Source organism: Leuresthes tenuis, unplaced genomic scaffold (assembly GCF_036924035.1).
Source record: "Leuresthes tenuis unplaced genomic scaffold, fLeuTen1.0.hap1 SCAF_9, whole genome shotgun sequence".
Taxonomy (NCBI): domain Eukaryota; kingdom Metazoa; phylum Chordata; class Actinopteri; order Atheriniformes; family Atherinopsidae; genus Leuresthes; species Leuresthes tenuis.
The window spans coordinates 24,082,142-24,102,586 of NW_027325363.1; the positions used below are offsets into that span (position 1 = coordinate 24,082,142).

Sequence of the window (20,445 nt, forward strand, 5' to 3'; positions counted from 1 at the left end):
TAATTGGCACATTTGCTTTATTTTTGAAAACAGACATGGAAACCATTTTTATTTTTGTCATATTTTTTCTCACAAGTTTGAACTCCTCGATAAGGTTGAAACTGGACATTGCACTCACTGGAACATAGGAAAAAGATTTTTTTCTCTGCTCACTTGTTTGATTTTTCTTTTAAGGTTTTTTTTTCATTTTTTATTTTTTTGTTTGTTTTTTTTTCCTGTAACATCAGTGTAAGAGTATTTTTCCCAATTCATATAAACTGTCATAACAACACTGAAGACATCAAAAAGAAGCCGCCACACCTCTTAAGTTTCTGTGACTGCGAAGAAGTTCCTCTCATAGGGAGAGTTCCCATCATGCATCAGGTTCGATGGTTCATGCTACTGTTCTCACGTTTGCTTGACAGAACACAAATCGCTATATGTAAGAGTCAGTTACATTAATACTATAGTTAATTTCTATAGTTTATTATATGATTTAAATTTGCAACAGGTCCTTTGCTGTAAAAGTAGACAGTTTGTAAAAGGGGTGTAAACCAAGCTTGAGTGACTCAAGCAGAATAAGGAGAGTAATAGTCTTGTCTTATATGTTGTTTATGGATTCAGGATAAAACTGCCCAACTGGATATGTCACACATTTAAGTATACATTCTGTTATCCATCTGATGTGTCAGTGCATTTTTTATTTGCTGTGTTCTCAATACACTTGTACCGTGTTGAAAACTGGAGTTGCATTTTAAAACCTGCTTGTTTTTGTGCGTGCATTTGCAGAACGGATTTCATTTGCAACGTGTGTTCAGAGAAAGTGCATTGCAATGCAAATAAAGTACGATGCATTGGCAATGCATTTCAAACGTGTGAGCATCCAGTTGGGAGCAGCCACTACATCATATGATTCACATACATTAAATAGTGAAGATATACCAAATGAAGTCTTCCGTCCCGTCATCATCATCAGAGTAACAATCATTTCATCATCAACATCCTCACCAACATCCCCTCCTCGTAGTATTAGCTTGAGCCAAAAAACTTCACGCTGGAAACTCCCCCAACATGAGAAAATCATTGCCACACAAAAAATGACAAACAAATAGAAACGGACAGCCTTCTCAATGGGAAGGCAAAAAGAGCAACCTTTTTAGATTTTGTGTTATTCTTGATATTCTTAATTCTGCTTTCATGGGGTTGGACATTGCCTTAGTCATCCTTGGACTCGGTGGCCTCCGCTGCCCCATCTGCTGGAGCGGCCTCTTCCGCTTTAGACTCCTCTGCAGCATCTGTGTTGAAGGGAGGAAGGAAAGGCAGAGAACAAATGGGAATCAAGGAAAGAAAAATCAAATGTAAGGGGGTGTGACAAAACAGAATCATGGTTTGGAAGAGAAGAGAAAAGAAGAAATTTAAGACCTGGGGTTTATATTCTTAAGATGGAACTATAGAGCCCTACAAAGTGGGCTTTTGAGATATCAAACATTTTTTTGACATTTCATATATCTGCTGTTTTTTTATATTTTGAATATTTCATTTCATATATAATCCTCTGAGTATTAAAAAAGACAAACATAAAACACTGAAAGAATACCCAGAAAAAGTGTTGTAATTCCTCATAGTCTGCCTGATGTCGTCTCCACTAACACACGGGGCCACATCGTTCTAAAAATGCAGTCTAATGTCCGAAATCTAGCATTGATAATAAAGACACAAAGAGCTCTTATTGGGCTCATCAAACCATTGCACAATATGCTAACAGCAGTTTCTTGGCCTGTCACATCTCATACTGTGTGATGTCCACAGTGTGCTGCACTATAATAACATCCAGCAGTGGCTTACATAGAGGTGGGAACTACTTAATGAGGACCATTAATACACCACAGAGCCTCGCGTTGCCAAGATTACAATGAATTGTTTTATCATACAAAATTGTTTAAAAAAACAGAACTTATAATTTACTTTATCGTGCATTTCTGGATTTTTATCGTCTCAGACCAATCCTTTTATTCAAGTGCTCTCATTGAGGTGATGTCACACCCAGATGATCTCATACTCTTTTAATAGGAAAAAAAACCCATCTTGGAATGACATCATTGCATTGGAGACAGAGGGGGTGGAGTGGGGGGGGGGGGGGGGGGGGGGGGGGCAGTCATGTCTGTGTTAGTGCCAGCACTAATGTGCGAGTGTGTGTGACCTAAGACAGCGTGAGTCATAGCAGATCTTCCAGGTAAGAGGTAATTGGCTTGTTAGCTACTGTGAAAGATTTGAGAATGTCCCTCTACGCAGCCACTGTGTCAAGGAAACACAATTTCATCCAATTTACCGAGCAAAAGCCCGTCAACTTCTTTTGCTCTAACATCAGTTCCAGTTCATCCACTCCAGTTTTGTTACTGACTGACATGCTGGTGAAGATTGTGGATGGCAACATAATATTCCATCCACCAGAATATAAGATGTGATCATACATTATGAGATCAGAACTTTGTTTCCACTCGATCCTCATGCTACGATTTTTCTCTCCCGAATTCAAAGCTTCTCAACACACAGAATTAACATCAAATATTAGAATATCATGAGTGAGGTGCTCGTTAGCTTTCAAATATTAACAGAACATCATCCATAAGGACAAAATGAATTTTCACTGCTATGCAGATAGCATTCAACGCGTCCTTTTGACTCCCATTGGAACTGCATCCCTGAGCTCAGTTTGTTGGTTGGAGTCCTAAATCAGGGTAACACAGAGGTCCCAGACGTTGGTCAAAAAGAGCAATTGGCCAAAATCTGGAAAAATCCGAAATCTGGTTTTTATGCTTGCCTGAGGTATTTCAAGCCTGTTTTTAAGAAATCGCACGATGAAAAATTCAGTGCTTATACCTATAATCACAAATGACTCTCAACCCCAAACTGGTTGAAACAGATGGCTGTCCTTTCTGAGTCTGGTTCTGCGTTCTGTGTTTCTTCACCGTTGCCTCACTCCTGCTCAGGGCAGGGGATTGAATCAAAGAGAAGATTCAGCACAATCTATTAGTTTCCTTCGGTAGGCAACTTTTTATGAATCAGCATTTTATTAATTGGACTCATTTAGATTAAATGAATTACATCTAATTGGGTTATAATTGGATTACAATGATTTGGGCTATAATTAGCTTGAATTGGACTATATCTGCCTTGAGATGACATTTGTTGTTAGCTGTTGGTTTTTTATTGTGGTGGCATATCCCAGTAATGTAAATGCTATCCTTCTGGATCCAGAGAACCTGGTGTTCTTGTGCTTATAATAGTATACTGCGGTGGACTCTTAATTAGCAGTTCTTTGTGAGGTAGTGTTTGCTTATGGCAGACTTCCTCAGTGTGGATCCTGACCAGTAAGGATCATTAATCATTCATTTAAATCAGAGCACCTGTTATACCCACTCCGCTCCATGCAGGCCAGCTATCCCATTGAGGTGGTAACTATGACAACAGGGAGACAGTGCTGCCTAGGTGACCTAGTTTCTGTGTAGTTCTCTTGTTGCTGTGTGTGTTTCCCACCTCACACCCCAACCAGCTCTACACTGAGCATGCTCCATTAACCACCTGTCTGACCCAGTCTGAGAGTCCTTGGACCAGATATACAAGTTCATGTCAAGAATATCCTGTATCACATTGTGTTTCTTCTCAGTTACATGTAAACTGAAAGTTAAATTGTGCTTTGTTTTGGAATTTATTAGCTGATATGGGAAGTTCGCACTATTATCATATGTTTGACATGCTGTGATTTGTGAGAAAGGTTTTTATGGAGTCATACATCTCCACCACTATTTGTGTTTCACTTTGAAGAAATGATAATAGAAGGCGATTGTGTTAGTTCTGCTATTCTCAAAGTCATAGGAAGCCATTTGAGATGTTCATCAACCTTACCTTAACTTCTTGTATTATGCTGCTTTCTCATTAGGCAAACGACACAGTGCTGCTTCTTAACAATAAATCTGATCATTCCCAAGATAACACTATCACACTGTGGTGTGCAGCATTCACACGCACTACTCCTCATTTCTACGCCCGCATTTCTGTGTTAATTTCTTCCTCATCAGTAGTTTCCATCAGAGGCAGAGGCTGTGATACAAGTCTAATGTAATATTGAGCTGAGTCTCTGTGTTAACCAGTAAATGGTGGAGCACTGCCAAAGATCTTTAAAACCCAAACACACATCAAGCAGTTATGTCCTGTGGTGCCTGCCAAGCAGACTTTGTGAAGGCTCACCAACTCTTCTTTATTAGACATTTACAGGGAGAAATAGCTTTTTGATTGTTGGAAGTGACTGGAATTATTTTTGTCTCTGAACCTACTGACCTCACAAACATATGCACGCCTAAGTATGTGATTCAGAGATCCTGAGAACGTGCTTGTTCTCATCTGAACGGAGCTCATCTGTAATCTGTATACCTTGTTTATCTTTTGTTTGGTTAGGCTCCTCCTTCTCAGCTGTCGGACTGACAGCAGCAGGCACGTCGGCTTGTCTGGCCTCCTCCTTCTTTTCTTCACTCTTCTCTTCTTCTTTCTTCTCCTCAGCTGTGGCTGTGGTGGGACTCTTGGCTGCTGCCACTGGTGCCTCCACCTCTTTGGGCTTCTCCTCGGTTTTCTCATCCACCTTTGATTCCTCTTTCTGAGGTTCGGAGGGTGCTGTGGCGGCCGCAGGAGAGGCAGCAGCTGGGGCTGCCGCTACGGGAGACGTGGCTGCGCCTGCAGGAGAGGCAGCAGCAGCTGCCGGAGAGTTAGCTGGCTTGTCCGCCGCTGGGCTTTTGGCTTGGTTTGTCTCCTCCTCCTCCTTCTTCTTGGCCTCCTCTCCTGCAGCTTCCTCCTGCTTGGCAGGTGCCTCTTCTCCCTCCACTTTCTTTGTCTCCTCTCCTCCCTCCGTTGCCTCATCTGCAGCAGCAGGGCTGTCGCCTTCCTTCTCTTCCTCTCCATCTTTCATCTTTTTCCGAGTTATGTGTCCTCGGAAGCTAGCTTGTATTTTGGTGGCAGCCTTGTGGGCCTTGTCCTCAGGTTTGTTGGTGGTGCCATCCTGTTCAATCTTCTGGTCTGCCTCCTCATTCTTCTCCACCTGGTGGGCAACAGACAATACAGCAGGTTAACAGCTGAAAGCAATGATATAGGTCAGATTGTACTGAAAACTTGCTAAGTGTTTCTCCTCTTTGATGGTTCATTGAGGATGATCATCCGATGACATCATGCTGGCATACATTTATTCATTACATACTGCACAAATGTAATGAACTTACAGGTCAGAAGTCAGGAAAGTGTAAAAATGTTTACTTATAAACTGTATTTGTAGCCACAGTGGGAGGATTAGAGGCTGGAAATGGTTGGGTTAGAGTTTCAGGACATGTTCAGAGAGGAGTTCAGGGCGTGTAAGTGGATGAGGAAAAAGGAGAGGAATAGGACAGATCACAGTTTAATGCTGAAAGGGATTCAATGATATTACCTTTGGCAACCGGATCCATAGCTGTCCATCAAATAGTGGGTTGTGTTATGAGTCATATAAATCTAATGAAAAGAAATCAAATCAAATAAAGGAATGAATGATGAGCACTGAAAGTGGCACAACAAAATGAATCAATACATTGAAAATAACAAAAAAAAGTATTCATAAAACAAATTAAATATATGCTTCTTAGGTGAAGTGATAAAAAGACTTACACTAAAGGTGTGCCTTAAATGAATGTGAGCAAGCACAATGAAGCAACACAAAATGTCAAGCAGCGTGCAGCCTGTGCAGCATAGTTTTTTCCCCAAATTTAATGCGACGAAAAATGAATAAACTAAACGGGTTTGAGTGTTTTTGCTCTCTCAGGTATCACAGCTTTGCCAGGAGCATGACGCTTGCTGCTGGAAGCATTCATCTAAAATATCATTTTATGTGACAGAAAGAGGAGATTTACTGTCATTGTGAGTTGTGAAAATAAAGGATGTGTCTCTGATTGTCTCCACAGAATGAATCAAATACACTCAGAGATTTCAGGCAAGACAAACGACTGGGTCTTCATTGCAGTTATTCAGTCCGGGCATAAGGCTAATATTGTCCCCTTGATAATGGCACTGAAATAGATTTAGAATATAACTAAGCTTAAATGCAACTTAAAACCTCCCCACAGAATCCATTAGTGTTCAATGCATTTTCTCCTAATAAAAAATAAAAAATTTAAACGGCAAAAGCAGAGGTGCAAATTATGAGCCCATCTCTAGCCTCAGTCAGAGTACAGTGGAAGATCCATGTCTGGCTGCTAATGAACAAGCTGTCAGCTAGTCTCCTCAGCATTCACTGCCATCCCCCTCCCAATCATCAAAGGTTACCTTGACAACCAGAGTGCTAACTCATCACGGACCTGTCTGCTGGTTGGTTCTATGAAAGACTATATGTCACCGTGATTGGCAGTGCACCTGACCCCTCATGGGAGTGGGCCAGCAGGAATTCATAAATCAGGGCAAAGCAATCGGCATAGCTAAGGAGCGGTTGCAATGTAGCCGGCGGGGTGTGGTAAGGGGAGGGGAGTTCAACGGGGTAATATGTATGTTTGTGCGTTAATGTTAGCAGTTTGTGTCATTGGCCAGCAGCGTGTTGTTTAAAGTCAGCGCTGTAGAGTGGAAATGGTTTCCACAACATGACACCCACTACTTCTTTCTCCTGATATTTTCTGTTTGTGTCACTCTATCTGATATAAGGTTGAAATTGGACAGCTGTCTGAGTGAGAAATCACACCAGCCAGGCGTGATTTAAGAGCCAGAGGCCCAAACCCAACATGCCTTCTTCAGGGTCACCGTGTCAGCGCAATATTGAACCAGCGAGGCCAAGGTGCAGTCACTCTGCTCATATTTGCCTCTTCCACCTTAATTCCCACTGGGTTGAGAGTGTAAATCCTGCCCCAGGCCCTCCGGCACTTCTTATTATACACCACCCTCCTCAAGCAATTTTGTCCAATGCAATATTAAAAGGAAAAGAAAAAGACACTGCTGGTTGGGGGAGGGATGGCAGATTATCAACAGCTTACTGCTGATGCTCAAATGTAGTGTTTTACACTTCAAACGTGGAGTGAAAATATTTGCCAGTAATTAATTGAGAAAATAAACTTAAGCAAGATTCCTCCTATTAGACAGGGCAGCTTGGAGACAGACAAAGCGCTCAAGCCCCACCCTCTCCTCTTAGAAATATATTCCAGCCTCCAGTGACTTATTGGGCTTTTATTAGTCTGATCTCATGGGTGCTTACAATTGCCAAAAATTTGACCCAAGCACTTAACGTTAAACAGAATTACTTACTGGCTGCATTCAGTGAGTCAGGCAGGCGGAGGACGCGATTGATGAGGGTGTTTGAGAATATGGGGGTATGACATCATTACTGTCTGGAACAGAGGGGATGTCATTTACTTTAGGAATGAGAATGTGTATGAGTGGAAATGTAATCAAATATCAGCAGAGTGGCCAAATTATCTCATGTCAGTGTATGGAGAAAAGAAGCGACATCACAGGTGTGACATCATCATTTGAATGACTCCGCGCGACACCCTTCAAAAGTGCTGTGATGTTCGTTATGCAGTCTGACATACCTTTCATACCAAACTGATTACCAGTGATTAATGGCTGGCATCTATTGGCTACTACATATCAGAATCCCCTGTTATCGAAACAGAGAAAGTAACTCTCGCTGCTTCACGAACTGCCTCTTGAAGCCTTCATAGTTGAACCCTGGTCACGTAGCTACCCTGCGGGCTCTGTTCCACTCGCTGTCTGCGCGCCACACATTTCCATTCATAAATACAGCAACGCAACCCGAAGATACAGCGCACCACAAGATACACTCTTTTTAAGTCTTCACACGCCTGTTTAAACAATCCATTTGCAGCTAGGCGATATATTTACATTATCAGGTTCATTAAATTAGCCTACTTTCTATAATAATTAGCCTGCAGTTTGTTTCTTTTTGTTCCTACACAGCCATTCTAGTTGCTACACTGCATAAACGTTTTTATTTTAACACAAAAAATTGGAATCTTTGCTTTGTTGGTGACCAGTGATGACTGCCATCTTCTTGTCGAAGCTCAATGTGCAATGGCACACAGTTCACCTGAATGCAAGAGGGCCACCCCCTCTGCTTGTTTTGTCTGTTATGCCGGGGGTAAGGTGCGTTTGGCACATCGTCTGATGGCTGGATGAGTCTGTTACAGCCTCGTCTATCAGCTGCAGTCTCTCTAATTCTCCAACTATCTCCATGCCCGCCTCTGTCCTTGGGTGGGCATCGGCTGTCGTGAGAACCACACCCCAGAGTCAATGGCTTTACCGTTATACCCATAACCACACACACACACGCACACACACAAATCCCCACCCCCCAATGGTGACAAACAGTGACAATCCACTACCTTCCCACTGCCTCACCGAGAGTATCATTAGGGACTTGTTTTAGGAGGAGGGGAATGGGGGGGGGGGGGGGGGGGGACACACAGTGGAGCAGTGAGGTGGATGCTGTCTGAATTACCACAGACACACATCTTAGGCGAATGCAAAATACCTGCATATAATCGTGTTAGGTTTATTTAAAATTATCATTCTAATTAATTCATGCTCCTTTCACCTTGCCGCTCCGCCCAGACTCCAATCAAATGCCGGCAGCGAGAGGGGGTGGAGATAATAAAGGTCTTATTTGCGTTTATAACGACGGCGTTAAACAGCATAGCTTTGCAGAGGCTCTTTCATTTCAAAACCAACAGGTGCTGCCACCGATTTATTTAATCGTAAGTCACTTGCGAGTGTGATTTTGAAAGATTCGTGTAGGCTATATTGAAATAAAAATATATAACCCACTGGCTTGTTTAAAGCAAATGAACTCGTCAAACATTTGTCACATTACCACAGGTCATTGTCGTCTCGCTGCAGGTGGTACCTGCCCTTCTTGCACTCACACTTCTCTCCTGAAAAACTCTAGGATTTTAATATCTGCCTACTTTTCTCCAAGAACCACCCAGACTCCAAGGAGCAAAGGCTGCAGTCTGCAACTGCTCAATATCTCCATTCTCTATGTCTTTCACTCTTTTTCTCAGTGAGCAAACTGCCACCCACTCATTCTCTCTCTCTCTCTCCCTCTCTCTCTCTGAAACGTATGCACACAGCCACAGCGGAGCACCACACCCTTTTAGCCGGCTATCTCCTGCAGATGAGAAGAGGGGGGCTCAGGTGGCGGCTGCCACAGCCCCCACTCGCCATCTACTTCTCTACCCCTTCCTCTCCTTTGACGGTGAATTGATTGAGTGATGTGAAAGGACGAGCTGCTTGTTCCTTTTTTTTTTTTTACGACGGCCAGGGAAAAGATGCTCCGCAGCCACTAATAACAGCCATATGCCAGCCCCATTACATCCTCTGAAGCAGCCTTTAATTCAATTACACAGGCTCTCCGCCTGAACAAAGGCTCTGCAATCGCCACTGATCTCATAGGGGTCGGGGATAAGGATGAGAGAGGAGAAGGGAAAGATGCTAAAGGAAAAGGGGGAATGGGTTGGGGTGGGGGCTGGTGGATGCAGGAACCTGGAATGTGTGCCTTGGCTAAAGTCAAGCTAAGAGGAAAGAGCTTTGGGTGCATGGTGAGCCACAGAGTAAGAAGAAATAATCTTCCAGGTAACGGAAATTAGAGTTTGGATGAGAAATATTATAAAATGAAGGCATGGCAATAGGTGAAGGCTCCCACTGCTAAGATGAGGAGTACAGATGGAGTTGGGATAGAGTTGTAGAAGAGCTGGGGGCTGGGTTTGATAAGGGAGGTGGTGGAGGAAAACCTGAATTTAAGAAGGGCCTGGACTTAAAAGTGGAACTTCTCTGTGATATTTTGCAAAGTGCTGAGGCAAGCACAAGCCAGGGAAAAGATAAAGAGGATGGGGTTACAGAGGACATTTAAATTTGGTGCCAGGAGCCACTCCTATAAAGTGAAGATGTTGCAACAACACTTTACACTCCACAGAGACGAGACCTACAGCAGCATTACTATGCTGTAAAGCAGAAAGCCACGCTCTTTACTCATCCATCCGTGAATACTACAAAGTCGGTCTGGGTTTATCTATGCGCAAAAGCAGAATGAGGATGGGTGCTTGTGGGCCGGGAGGATATTTTCCCTCTGGGTTGAGGTGTGTACACTCGAGGCAGCGACAGCGCTCCGCGTGAAAAGCCAGCGCCTCACCCACATGGCCGCAGTGTGCAGCATGCCGGCTTCTATCCCTCCATGTTTCCTCACTCTCTGATGGCTCTCACTTTTGCGCCTGCTCACCTGATCCAACCATCACCCCCTAGGTTTGTCACCGCCTCATTTCATGCCAGATGCAGCCACCCCTTTTTTTTCTTCCTTTCTGCTTTGCAGCATCTCTGCCTCTCCCCAACTCCCCCCATACATGCGGACTCCCTCCTCCGTCTCAATCTTTATTTCACCTCTGTTTTCCCGCTCCCTCTCCGTGATCTCACGTCTTTGCCCCCATTCACCTCAGCAGTCACGCTCCACCCTGCTGCCCGTTGCCTCCTCTCCGCCTGCCTGCTTCTCTCCCTCCATCCTGCATGACTTCCAACTGCCAAGCCTTGCTTCCTTTCACGTTCTCCTTCTTGCCAGAGCTAATATGACTCACCCAGGCTGACATTTAAAAAGCAATCAAGTGCCATCGGAATCCAGCATGTTATGTGTCTGATAAAATCCTAATCAGCTCGAGATAGCAGCGGGAACCTGGCCCTGATTACATCAGAACCACTAAGATAGCCGTAAAAACTGAATGATATCTCCTTCTCTATGCAACACCTTCCTTTTTTTATTACTCTCTACCACTGAGACTGGACACTGGTTATTATTAAGTACCCAACAGCACCCTTTTCACACCCTTTAAATGAGCACACACTTCATCCAACCCTCCACTGACAGCATCCACTTGTAAAGCTGGAGGGCTATGATAATCCATTTATGCTCATTTATTCCCATTCTATTCCCACAAGGCCACTGACATGATGGTGCTGCTCACTAAATCCGTACCCCACCCTTTTTTTTTTTCTTCACTGTGGAAATTTTCTTCACTGTGCCACCCATCACCGCTCAAGGTAACACATTTACAATAGATGCTAAGGCACCAATTAAGAGGAGAGCACTATAGTTTGGTCCAATTATTTCATGGCATGATTAACAATGAGTTCAGGAGAGCACCTGAATAAACCAAGGAGTATTTCAACCCTATCAAGTGCCTATCAATAATATTTCACTTTTTTTTTCTCCAAGTGCTTAATCAATAAGAGAGCCAGCTGCCCAGGATTGAGTTACAGTCTCGTGCCTTTCCACAAGTGCAGTGTGAGGTCTGAGAGGCATTGTGGCAACATCCATTCATGCGGGATAATCACATTAACTAGGCGTGTCTGGGCTTTGTGGATAGATTTCTATGAAGACAAGCAAGGCCCAGAGTCAAAGCAAATCACACCAACATTTCCTCTAATCTCCCATCAAGCTCTCCCCTAATCTGACTACAAGGCAGCAGTCACAAAGTTCAGAGTTTGGGATTAATCGTTTTGTCATGAGAAAAAAAGGTCTGAATGTAGTGAGAAAGCAAAACAGAGCAGTTTACCGGTTTGGTTCTTCTTATGCAGCACAGCATAGTTGTAGTATCCTCCCTTTCTCGTCTGTGCTTCTTTCTTCCCTTTTTTCCTCCCTTTCACTTCTTCTCTCTCACCCTCTCTCTCGCGCGCGCACCCTCTCGCTTTCGTGCACACTCACTCGGTCTCTCTCTCTCTGGCTGTATCAACAGCTAAGCCGCCCGGCACATTTACTCATCCCAGTTAGCACACACACGCTCTTCACTCGGTCTGGCTGGGCGCAACTCTCTCTTACTCGCTGCCTGACAATGACTACAAGCCCACCCTTTAAACCCCTCCCTCCCTCGCTCCCTCCATCTATCTCTCCTCCTTTCTTCCCTCCTCCTTTTCGTCTTCTCGCTCATAGTGATGAACCCCCAACACACACACACACACACCATCTCTTTTAGATCAGCACTCCTCTCTTCTACATCTTCTCGCCTTCCTCCTCCTCCTCCCTTTCAGCGTGGCTCCAGCTAAAGCTGCGGCCCCACCCTAAAAAAAGGCTGCCCCTTAATAACTGGCTGGATGCCTCCATCCGGTTATTGCCATGACAATTTATTTATAATGTGCTTCATTTTAGTTTCTCTCAACACTGCCGCAAACCCCACAGTCTTCTTTCCTCCCCTTCCATACATATAGGGAGCACTTTTTTGTGGCTCCCAAAGAAAAGTGGCCTCTGCTTGCTCAGGCTCCCTCTCAAGGTGGGAAGACTCTCTGGGTCTCATATTATACGCCTGTGAGCTCAGAGTCCAAATTACCACGCCGGTGCCAAACGCATGTTTCCTGGCGCAGCCGGGAGCAGCTCTTGCCAGGAGAGACGTGTGAAAGAGAGCAGTGATGAGCACCACATACACACTTTGTGCTTTTAGGACACGTCACCCACACCACCAAACCTCCACCCCTTCCCTCTCCCCCTGCATACCCAGCGCTCTCTGTTCTCATGGAAACACCAGACTAGAAGAGCAGAGGAGGAGTGTATGTGTGTGTGTGTGTGTGTGTGTGTGTGTGTGTGTGTGTGTGTGTGTGTGTGTGTGTGTGTGTGTGTGTGACAGAAAGAGAGAGGGAGGGAGAGGCAGAAAGCAAGAAGAACGAAGGTAGGAGGAGGAAGCAAGAAGGCCGGGTGTGGCAGACAGGCAGGCGAGGCAAACTGCTTCTCACTCCCTCCCCCTCTTTTTCTCCCCCTTGTGCACACACTCTGGTTTAATGACCAAGCACCAGGCATGCACTCTCCCCATTAGAACCATTACCATACAGTGAGGCATGCAGGCACATGCTCATGCAAACACCCACACTCTGTATTTGTCTTTCATGATACACACACATACCGGGGTGTCAGAAGAGTCCCCACCCCCGCTCCGGCACCGGCAAGCTTCAGCAGATGCTGCAGACACAATGAGGATGGAGGGAGGGCTGGAGGACAGGGTGGGTAGACAGAGCCAGGGATGGACAGTGGGCTCTGATATTCTTTTATCCTACAGGATTATTCCACATCCAGTTCCTCTGAGAAGAAATCATTAACCTGCACCACAGCCTTCCCAGTGGTCAGTGCTGCCACTCAGGCAACACTTAACACCGTTACTTGGCAGCTCTACATCATCACTATGTGTAATCATGGTCTATAGCAGGCCGAATGACACAGACACTGTAATAATGCAGGGTTCTGCTGAGTATGCTTGAGCTCTCTCAGCACTGCCCCGCTTTACTTTTGCACCTTTATGCACATTCATACTGAACAGCTGCCAGTTCACTGTTCCCAACTGGGCTGTTGCACTGAAATAGATAGCAGAAGAGTGGATTGCTGAAGAGAAATTACTTCTTGCTGTTCAGGTTATTTGTCAGAGCCTTTTTCTGTGCTTGAGAAAATATATTTGGGTGGCTGAAATAACAACTCTGGCCCTTTGTCTGGGCTCGCCTGGTTTGAGAACATCTCATTCAGTGAGTGCTTCAGCTCTGCATTAGATTTCTAAATCACACTGGTCAGAGAATCATTCCACCAGGCTTCATATTCAAATCACGCTGTAGGCTATTTGGTGTAGGTGAGAAGTCAGACTTCTTTCATTTTTGCTTTGCTATTAACAGCAAACTCTTATCAGTAGTTATGTAACATTTATATATGTATACTAATATTATCAGTACTTTGTTTGGTTTTTATAAGCTGACGAGGAAAGTTAGAAAATCTGATTTTCTATTTGATTTCCAATTGCAAAAATAAGCTTTGGCTAAAAGCAGTTTATATAAGCAATAGTCTTGTAGTTGTTCCTAGAATTCCAAGCAAATCTGCAGAGGGTGTTTTCAGTGACTGTGGTCCAGATCTATGGAACAAACTACCCTCTAACCTCCATTATCATTACAACTAAGTTTAAAATTCAAAGCTAGACTCACACATACAAAGTCGGAACCGGAATGTTTATTTGTATGTGAACCTGTACTGCACTTTCTTGCATAATTTTGTCCTGTGCGTTGTTATTTTTTCTCTAAACCATCCCTATCAAACCCTCACTTTTGTTTCACTTCTCTCACTCTTTTTTATCTTGGTTAAATAACACTTTGTCTATATACAGCAGATTCGGTTTACATGTAATAAGATGTGTTGAAATTGCCATTTCCTCTACCTTTAGCATCACAATCTCATAACAGAGCTTAAAATAGGTACATTGGGCCTGTGGATAACATATGGCAATTTATCAATTTATATACATTTTTTGCTTCTGCATTTCTCTACTTTGATACGGCTCATGTCACACTTCTGATGACATTTCCACACTAAGTGGTGGCAGCATGATGATGTCAACAGCTGGCACTCTTAACTAGGACAAAAAAATGCCTTATTAGGAGAAGGGTTGTGGGTGGCACCAAGTCCCCAACCTATAAGTGACAGGTAGCTGGTTCAAATTCTGTGAGGGTGAGGGTTAAAATCAATGTACATTACTAGGTTTTCATGTGGAAAATAAAATACATGGTTTGGGTTTGAAAAATATGCTTGTCATGGATAATTAAGTTTTATACTCATGGGTCATGGTTTCCATCACATGACCCAATTGCCTAAAAAAAGTAATTTCAAAACTTTGAAGCCTGGCTTGTGAAATTACTACGTATTGGAGAAGTGGTCAAACGTTCAGACTTTACAATTTCTGGGGACAATTGCCTCTTTCACGCATTGGTCATGCCATAGGCAAAAAGAGAGTGTCCTTGTTCATCTGCCGCTGATTCTCCTTGTCTTTCTTACGCACCAAACAGAGGTGACTCAGCCCCACATCTCTGTGTCCTTACATACATCAAGCCGGTGTTGCAGAGCTCAGTGAACACAGTAACATAGTTGAGTGGCAAATACCACAATGTTGACACAAGGCAGGACTGTTTTACCTCTGTTACTACCTTCCTTGCAGGCTTAGAGACTTCAAACCCTGTTATGCCTTTGTACTTTCATACATGACATGTAACAAAGTCGCATCAGTCTTGAAAAAGTACATGTGAAGAGGCTAGTGTAGCCCAGGGTTTACAGAGCCGATACATGGAATTACCAAATGATTTGTGACAGGTTTATTTGCTGTTAGAGCAGTACAGTCTTCAGTTTTGACAACCTGAGCCAGTTCAACAGTGCTCTCAAGCTAGTTCCTAAAACAAATAAAATGACCAATTAATTATATTTCAGTCAATATTCAATCATTTATTAGTACGTGTGGTAGTTATGCTCTCGTGTATTGGAATGCTTTAAGAGTTAAGATTGTAATTTATATACAGATTTGTGTCCAACGTAACTCCAGACACTAGACATATCTCAATTAAAAATACAGCCCAAATCCCAAATAGATGAAATTCATCTTTTACCTAAAAATTCTACACACATGACAAAGTGAAACAAGTTGGTTTGAAACTTAATTTATTACAGATAAAAAATATAGATTAAACATTTAAGTATTCACAGCGTTTGCTCAGTACTTTGTTAAAGCACCTTTGGCAGCAACCTTTGTCTTTGAGTATGACGCTAGAAGCTTGGCACACCTATCTTAGGGCAGTTTCCCCCAATCTTCTTTGCAGAATCTCTCGAGCTCCATCAGATTGGATGGGGAGCATCAGTGCACAGCCGTTTTTCAGATCTCTCCAGAGATGTTCAATTAGGTTCAAATCTGGGCTCTGGCTGGGCCACTTAAGGACATTCACAGAGATGTCCTGAAGCCACTGCTTTATCTTGGCTGTGTGCTTAGGGTTGTTGTCTTGTTGGAAGATGAACCTTTACCCCAGTACAAGGTCCAGAGCGCTCTGAAGCAGGTTATCATTAAGGACGTCTCCATATATTGCTGCATTCATCTTTCCCCCGACCCTGACTACTCTCCCAGTTCCTGCTGCTGAAAAACATCCCCACAGCATGATGCTGCCACCACCATGCTTCACTGTAGGGATGGTGTTAGCCAGGTGATTACCAGTGCCCGGTTTCCTCCACACATAACGCTTGGCATTCAGTCCAAAGAGTTCCATCTATGTTTCATCAGACCAGAGAATTTTATTTCTCATGGTCTGAGAGTCTTTCAGGTGCCTTTTGGCAAACTCCAGGTGGGCTGTCATGTGCCTTTTTCTGAGGAGTGGCTTCCGTCTGGCCACTCTACCAAACAGGCCTGATTGGTGAGGTGCAGCAGAAAGGTTGTCCTTCTGGAAGGTTCTCCTCTCTCCACGGAGCATTGCTGGAGCTCTGTCAGAGTGACCATCGGGTTCTTGGTCACTTCCCCTTCAACCCCGATGGCTCAGAGTGGATGGGCTGCCAGGTCTAGGAAGAGTCCTGGTGGTTCCAAACTTCTTACATTTACTGATGATGGAGGCCACTGTGCTCATTGGGATCTTCAATGCTGCAGCAATTTTTCTTTCGCCTTCCCCAGATCTGTGCCTCGATACAATCCTGTCTCGGAGGTCTACAGACAATTCCTTGGATTTCATGTCTTGGTTTGTGCTGTGACATGCACTGTCAACTATGGGACCTTTTACAGAAAAGTGTGTGCTTTTCCAAATCGTGACCGATCAACTGAATTTACCAGAGGTGGACTGCAGTCAGGTTGGAGAAACTTCTGACAGATGATCAGTGGAAATAGGATGCACTTGAGCTCACTTCTTTATTATATTGTTTTTTATTAGTAACAAATTTGTAAAAGTTTCAAACAAACTTCTTTCACTTTGTCATTATGGGGTATTGTTTGTAGAATTTTGAGGTAAAAGATTGTAAAAGATATGAATTTAATCTTTGGCAATAAGGCTGTAACAGCATATTGCGGAAAAAGTGGAGCGCTGTGAATGCTTTCCGGATGCAGTGTACACCTCATGGATGACTGGGACTGAGTTACTCACTCTGCTCTGGAAGAAGATTTGTGAAGAAAAGAGCTGTATATTCATGGCTTGAAAGGGGAATGTTGTACTATGTTTTTGTGGTATTCTAACAAAAGGAATTTCGAAAAAATTTCGAAAGAAATTTTGTCAACTACTGGGAGAAAAAGGCCTACTTATCTTTATTAAGGGGAAAAAAAAGAGTGATAAAAACCTCAACAATGCTTTGATTTACTTGAACACTATCTGAAACATATCTCATGGCTTTTACCACCCCAAGAAGTTAGGATTAATAACCAGGAACATATGACAGCATCTTCATTCATAATTTAACTGCAGCAGCAAAAATTCACAGACTCCTGCCTCTCACGTGAATAATTTCTGTTTTTCTTCCTCCTCTCTTTGACAGCTTCTCTTAATTGAACATTTGATGCACATTTTACGAAAGGACCTAGAGAAGATCATCCTTCTGTATGATACTAATGTTTTAAGGTTTATACCTAGAGATTTTAATTTAATTCAGTTGACAATTTGCATGTCACTGATGCGAATGAAGCGGCTAATCATTTCAAATCCCCATAGCTGAAGCACTGATACAAATCCTTCGAGAGAGCAATGGAAAATATGATCATAATCTATTGCAAATGATGGAGGTTGTGTTGAGGAAAAACAAGTATCAAAACACCTGAATCCCCAAGAGTCAAATCAAGCTGGCGCCGGGGCCGTGGTAGCGGTAGAAACAAAGTGAGAGTGTGTGGGATGGCCTTTGAAAACAATCCATCTGCCATTGCAACAGATCGGGCAGTAATAGACTGGAAACCAACCCAGGCCGCAGAAGCTGCTCCTTCTCTGAAACACTTGGTATGCTAATGTGTGTCCAGTTATTCGATTGTTCCGCTGAGCAGCCGAATCTGTTGTTGTCCTGACCACAGAAATCAATAATGTCACACTGTCCTGCCAGTATTGAGAAACAGTCAAGAAATATGCTTTGGCAACACTTCTCACTTGGCAGCCACTTACCCCAACGACAGTAATGTTTGCGATTTGTTCATTGTTTCACGCCAAGTCTAAAAAATTGATAACTAGTTCACAATGTGCGGATATTTCTTTATTTTAATTTCTCCCAAGACTTTGACAAATGATCTCCCGATGCCGGGTTGTTTGAATGTGTTAGTTGTCCTGCTTTTTGTGATCTATTTTAACTAAAGCTCCAGAATACCGTGCAGTATGGAGTTATGCACTTTCCATGACTAATAGTTTTATTGTTGTAGTAATACTTTAAAGTTCTAAACTAAATTAGGCTCCTGTACATATGAGACCAGTGCTTGTTTAACAGTAAATGTCACAAATTGCAGATGTTTGAATACATTCGGTTTGCTGGGTTGTGCATTAACGATGCAGTGCTGTCCTTTAAGACTGACTGTGATGAAGCTCCTCATTTGCAGTATGAAAGGTCATTGTGTGCGCTAAAGGCGAAGAGATTCACATGTAACCTGCCATTTGAAAGCTGTGGTGGGATATTTAGGCAAAAGCCAATTGCACCTAATTGACCATATCTATTATGATCAATTCATTTCCACTAGGATGCCAACGTAAATGTCAAAACTCAAGAACAAATCACTGAACTTAATGCTTACTTTGGGGAACATTACATTACAGGAAAGGCAAGTTTGAAACTATTCAGTCTCAACTCTCTGGAAGACTGACAGGTTTTCAGTTTCTGCTGCAGGTTTGGTCTCTTCGTTACCTCTCAGATTAATGCGATTCCTGTGTATTGTTTGTCTGGTTGGTTTGTTGTGTCATAGTCTATTTGACATATAATCAAATCTCCTAAAAACGCATAATACTCGGCTGTAGACTCAGACATCACTGCGGTCGAGTGTTTTTGCATCCATGCATCAACACATCGCACGTGCTCAAAACTTCTGGATTTTTCTTCCGTCAAGACAACCATGATTAAGTACGAGTTGCATACCTTCCATAAGAGAGAGAGCAGGTTCATCCGAACTGGAACCAAAGAAATCCCAACATAAAGTCACAGATGCAGAGTAAAACCTGTCATTTAAAGTGAAATATCTGGACATTCATTCAATCCATTCGTCCAATCTCAACCTTTGTTTACCTTTTTTAATGTAAATTTAATAAATAATAAGCTAAATGCACTCGTGCTTTTCGGTCTATTTAGCCTTTAGATTTTAGAGGCAACTAATTGTACCCCCCGCCCCAAAAAAAGCCAAAATGTTACATATGAATACATCATTAACCTCTTTAGTTATTGTGGGCAACACCAACTGTAAATCGTTTGCACAAAACAGGCCCGTGGGGTCTGTGTGTATCATATTCTGCTTCCTGCCTTTGTTTGTATTGTTTGCTCTGGAAATATCACGAGACACAGTCACATCCCTACAATAGGGACTATTGTAGAAAGTTTTTAAACTTCGATCCAGCCTCCTTTGTTTATGTTTGGGCTTCACCCATCCTTGTTGGTTCTGGCTTCCTCTGGGTGCTGAAGAATTTCATATTTCACTGTGAAGATTTGTTCAAACAGTTAACAATACCCGACAACTGAGGGAAAAAAATAAATAACATTTAGGATAAATAAGGGAAATATGCAGCAATCCCACTGGGGAGGATCTACATGGTCCTCACAGCCAAACAACAGATTTCAGGTTGATAAAACAAACCATTAAAATTAACTTGAGAGTTTGGAAAAAACAGATTTTCTGAGCTTCGAAGCTGGAAGAGTAAATCTCTCCGTTTAAGTGACAGTAATGATACTGCTGGTACATCTTTTCAGCCTGTGGTGACAAGAACATTAGATTCTAGTGAGAGAGAGATAGATTAGTCTATCCTGAAATCCAATCCACAGAGTACTTTCTTTCCATTTTTTTTCTTCCTGACACTAGTAAGCTGTTGCCATGGTAGTTCAGATGTAGCAGGAATGATAATTGTTTCACCATAGCTGCGTGTGAATTATTAAAACCTAGAGGGCATGAGTGAGCTAACTGACAAACACTGTGTGCAAATTAGACAAAACGAGGACTCTTCAAGAGACTGACCTGGCCTGAGCTTTTGAGGGATTTCTGAAAATATTGATGAAGGAGCCCCCCCCCCCATTCATAAACAGTGCAGTAGACCAAACAAAAAGGGAGCACAGGAAAAAAAATTAAAAATCCTTGCTCTTTCAACTTTTCCAACATTTATATTATTTTTCTTATATATATAAAAAAAAAATAAAAAAAATCTATGCATCTTTTTCACAGCAATATCCATCCTCTCATCAAAAATGTATTTTTGCAAAACTGCTGCTGAGGAATTCATCAACAGAAAAATCTTTAACCTGCTCTATGACTGGAAATGGCAACAAATACCACAGACAACAGCTGAGCACAGGCATCCCATAAAATACACTGACGTAGTATGATGGCACACACAGTTACTGCTGACGCAGCACAGTAATACACAGAGGACCGAAAACACGTCAAGTGTGCTGTACAGGCAGCGTATTAGAAGTGACCACAGCAAATA

General features: G+C 42.9%; 1 protein-coding gene across 1 annotated transcript; it reads right to left on the reverse strand.

Annotated features, from left to right (window-relative positions):
• On the reverse strand, window positions 1-11,887 carry gap43 (growth associated protein 43). The gene is made up of 3 exons (XM_072392916.1): window positions 11,598-11,887; window positions 4,411-5,068; window positions 1-1,274 (listed from the first exon to the last, which is right to left on the reverse strand). The coding sequence occupies exons 1-3, from the start codon at window positions 11,625-11,627 to the stop codon at window positions 1,195-1,197; spliced, it is 768 nt and encodes a 255-aa protein (XP_072249017.1). The 5' UTR covers window positions 11,628-11,887; the 3' UTR covers window positions 1-1,194.
• Between the last annotated feature and the right edge of the window lie 8,558 nt (window positions 11,888-20,445).

Bases quoted from the DNA above. Each gene is read 5' to 3' on its own strand.
- gap43 (XM_072392916.1), bottom strand. From the start codon at position 11,627: ATGCTGTGCTGCATAAGAAGAACCAAACCG. The intron at 5,069-11,597 runs GTAAACTGCTCT...GTTGCCCACCAG, and splicing joins GCATAAGAAGAACCAAACCG to GTGGAGAAGAATGAGGAGGC. The intron at 1,275-4,410 runs GTATACAGATTA...CCTTCAACACAG, and splicing joins CCAAACAAAAGATAAACAAG to ATGCTGCAGAGGAGTCTAAA.